General features: G+C 53.9%; 1 protein-coding gene across 1 annotated transcript; it reads right to left on the bottom strand.

Annotated features, from left to right (window-relative positions):
- Positions 1-1,054: 1,054 nt before the first annotated feature.
- LOC147227997 (solute carrier family 25 member 53-like) lies at positions 1,055-2,934 on the bottom strand. The gene has a single exon (XM_086158237.1). It carries the CDS (start codon positions 2,778-2,780, stop codon positions 1,935-1,937), a length of 846 nt encoding a protein of 281 aa, XP_086014363.1. The 5' UTR covers positions 2,781-2,934; the 3' UTR covers positions 1,055-1,934.
- Between the last annotated feature and the right edge of the window lie 1,193 nt (positions 2,935-4,127).

The raw sequence follows: 4,127 nt of genomic DNA on the forward strand, positions 1-4,127 counted from the left end.
GGTTCAGAGGGTTCACAGCCAGGCTGCTGCTCTTCATCCAGAAGATCTTCTTGTTCCAGCCTGAAGGTCATCCCTCACCCATGAGACTGCACAAATGTCACACTCTTCTCTGCTCTGCCTTTTGTTTCTGTCCAATAAGTCTACTGACATCCACGCTGATCTCCGGGCTGGAGGCCTGTTTTCCGCGGCGTCCTGATCGGCCAGATCTAATAAAAGTCCTCCCAAACCGTCTCCGTCCGGCGGAGTAGCTTGGAACGCTTGAGCAGCCACAGAAGCACCTCGGGGCTTTGCTTCTGCACCCAAGCTTTCGCGCCCTGCTGATGTTTGGCAGGTTTGGGTGCCGCTCCTGAGATATCATCTATATTCGCGCAATTCTGTACGGATCCTCAGCTCAGTTTCTTTCCACTGCTAGGATCACAAATCAGGTCTTCACTTCTCAAGGAGAAGCAGGTTTAGAAAAGGCCCGAGCCGCTCAGACCTCCTCCGGGAGAAGAGACCGGGACGCCATTGAAGCCGACCTAACGGACGTGTTCGGCGCCTCCGCCGTCTTGCTCTCGCACAGAACTTTGGTTTTGGTGACCTTCGGAAAGCTCGGATGACGTTTTAGAGGACGTGAATCACGTGTGAAGATCTCCGCTTGTCCCGTCGTCCCCGGGGCGGTCGTCGTTTCACGTGGTCCGCAGAGAGGATCCTTGACGTGACGGAAGATCTCAGACGGTTGTTTTGCGGGTGAAGGGATGGAACGCGATCCACCGTCCCGCGGAACATCTTACTCTTTGGGTAGAACGTACGCATTTCACCTGGCACCAGGCCCTCCTCCCCCTCCCGTAGACGTGGGTATGATATATCCTCCGTCGGGACAAAACAAACTCTTTAAAGTGGACGAATCCTTCAGGAGCAGCCGGGAGAGACGGCAAAGGTGCGTTTCCAGAAGGCCACCTTTCCCCGGCGCCGCCTCCACGGGCCTGCAGACGACATGGCGGACCGGCGTCGCCTTCCGATTGTAAGAGAACGCCGGCAAGTGGCTCCACGCAGACTAAATGACACACGCTGAGAGGGTCCGAGCAGCAACGTGGCTCTGCTCTGATTCTGTTTATTGAAATCTGCAAGGCCAGGCGGGCGAATACCCTGAGGTTTCAGTCGCTCCTGAGGAACCGCGGACGTTTAACAACACGCGCTGAGAGAGAGGAGCCGAAAAAGGACAAGTTCTGGCTCGATGTCTCGACTTCACGTGGAGGTGAGCGACCCTTTTTAGACATTCAAACACACGATAGCGATAACATGGCGCGCCGCGGCCTCGTTGGGTTTCCGACGGCCGCGCAAACTGCGGCGCCTACAAGGCCAATATGAGCATGTCATAAATGTTCCTTCTTTGATACCAGGAATTTAAAAAAAACACACACGTGGTGAACATGCGTTGATCCGCCGGAGCACCAAAGAGGAGGTGGGAACCGGAAGGCGCCGCTAAGGCACATTGAGTCTCAACGTATCCAGCTGCAATGTGACTATCAGATCGGTGTGCAAAGTGAGCATGGGGTTATTTTTTGGTTTTGTGTGTGTGTTGCTACACATCCACATAAACAGATAGACAGCTCCCGCACAAGCAACCCGCCCGCGCCCTCCCGACCCCGCCGGGAAACCTCAGCCGGCGACGGCCGGAGACTTTCTCGCCCCCGTATCGCTCTCTGAGAATTTTGGCCTCACCTTTTCAAATTTGGAATCCAGGTAGGCCTCGAGAAGTATTTGCTCCCGGCGAAAGACGCAAAACACTCCCCGCTTACACGACGAGGCGGCGCAGCTCCGACCGCCCGGGGCTTTTATTCGGCAGCCGCAGTTCGTCCGAGGCGAATCGTCTGAAAGGGAAGAAAATGGAGTCGCGTTTAAGGAGAGGAGGAGAGCGTTCGGTGGGGAGAAGCTCCGGCGAAGCCCTCAGGTCAGGCCTCGGCCTTCTGCTGGCGGTCATAGAGAGCGGTGGTGATGCCCCATGTGAGGCAGGACCTCAGCACCACCAGGGAGCCTCCTCTGTAGAGCAGAAACACGCTGCGCTGCCTGGAGGCCCACAGGCTCCTCCAGCAGGCCGGCGTCCCCGGGGCATCTCGCTCCACCTTGGCCTGCATGTTCGCCACCAGCACGGACAGCGGGTACAGAGCCAGGCTGGTCGCCATGGAGACCAGCGTGCCGGACAGGAAGGATGCGAGCGGGGGGGAGGCGCCGCAGCCGCGGGCGGCTTCCGCCGCCGGTCCTCTCAGGCCGAAGTACAAGGCGCTGCCGAGCGCGTTGCGCGCCGCGACGGGCGGCAGCGCCCGGTAGAATCCGGCGGCGAGCCGCCGCTCTCCGAGCCGCCGCAGCACGCTCCGCAGGGTGGGCAGCCGCCGGTCGTTGCGGCCGTCCTGCAGCACGTTCTGCACCCGCTCCAACGGGCAGAACACCGCGGCCTCCACCGCGCCCGCACCGAGGCCGGCGAGGCCCGGCAGGGCGGCGCGGGGGACCGCCAGGCGGGACAGACGCCGCTCGAAGGTGTCCTGCAGGCCGAAGAGGAGGGTGCCGTTGAGCGTCTTCATCAGCAGCGGGGGGGCCACGCCCCGGTACAGCTTCAGGGGCCCCTCGCCGAGGAGCCCCGCCACCGCCCGCTGCACCGGCGCGCCGCTGATCTGCTGGCGGAACACCGTCTTGTAGATGGGGAAGGTCGCCACGGCGGACAGCAGGCTGGACGTCCCTCCGTGCACGAAGCTGCGGAAAGGACGCTCCTCCGGCCCGGCGGGGCGGGAACTCCCTTCCATCCTGGCGCCTGGAAGAAGCGGAACGACCGTCAGAGGCGGACGGTTGCGACGGAGACTCCTCCGGAGCTGTCAGGGTGCACGCCAAGGCGTAGCTCTCCGAGTGAACATCGTGCACGGACGCGCACAGACGCGCGCCTCCGCCTCAAACACCGTTTATACCGGAGATCCGCCCCCCTCAAAATAATCATTGGTCGAGAGCGTCACGTCATCTTTCCTGTGATTGGATGTTCAGCATGTCCATCAGGACGGTGGGGTCGACGATCAGACAGGAAAATGGTTTTCTTTAGGACATTTTTATTAGACATAGAAAGTATAAACAGACAAAACACGACAACAAACAAATAAAGCTAAATAGAATCGAATGTCGTCTCCCCCCCCCCCCTCTTTTTTTCTGTTTATATCATTTCCTACTATTATTTATTATTGTTATGTTTTACTTGAAACTCTGGCACAACAATTTTCTTCGGGATAAATAATGTTATTCTTATTCTTATTCTTATGTCATGATATAAACAGGCATGAGGAAACATAAAGACATTCATTTTGTATGCAATCGATGAACTGCAAGAGTAAACAGGATTTCAGGCCTGTGAGAAATATTTAATTCTAGAAATAAGGGAGGAAAAAGAATTAATACCCCAAAATAATAAAAATAATAATAATAACAATTTAAAAAAATGGTAAGGGGAATACGATATGTATTTAACTCGGCTGATCGAAAGGATACCAGTCATAAAACTTTATATTTTTCCATAAGTTTTAAGGATTTTCTGTATAATGCTAAATCATTTGTAAATAACATAAAATTAGGGGGAGTTTTTTGCATTTAGTTTTTTTTGTAAGAAGTGACACAGAGTTCATCTCTTTTGTGTCCTAAAAGTAAACCAAATGTTATATCATCTCTTGAGAAAGAAATCGGTAACAATGGAAATTTGTCTTGAATCCATTTTTGAGTTTTAGCGCAGAAGCCTTGTGCTTTTTCGCACAACAGAAATATATGAAATATACGTGGTTTCATTATTGTCTCAACAAAATGTACAAATATTATCTTCACTATTAAAGCGTCTTCTTCTTCTCTCAGCCTTTCCCTTCAGGGGTCTGTTAAAAGCTTCTTCTTGCTCTTGCAGCCAATGTTGTGTCTGGAAAATAACAGGAGATGAAAGTTCTTTTAGCCAGGCGTGGCATATTGATTGAGCTGAGCTCACATCATTCCCACGGTGGCAGCAACACATGCAAACTGAGGTACAACGGCGCGCACATGTATATTTTCATGTGTCGCTGCAGCGTCTCCCTGTGGTTAACAACAGCCACTTCACCTTTTGAACTGAGGACATGAACATTAGCTCT

Source organism: Fistularia commersonii, chromosome 13 (assembly GCF_037954325.1).
Source record: "Fistularia commersonii isolate RoL2024-O1a breed Wild chromosome 13, RoL_Fcom_v1.0, whole genome shotgun sequence".
NCBI classification, from domain to species: domain Eukaryota; kingdom Metazoa; phylum Chordata; class Actinopteri; order Syngnathiformes; family Fistulariidae; genus Fistularia; species Fistularia commersonii.

Coding starts and splice junctions, on each gene's coding strand:
- LOC147227997 (XM_086158237.1), bottom strand. CDS start 2,780: ATGGAAGGGAGTTCCCGCCCCGCCGGGCCGGAGGAGCGTCCTTTCCGC.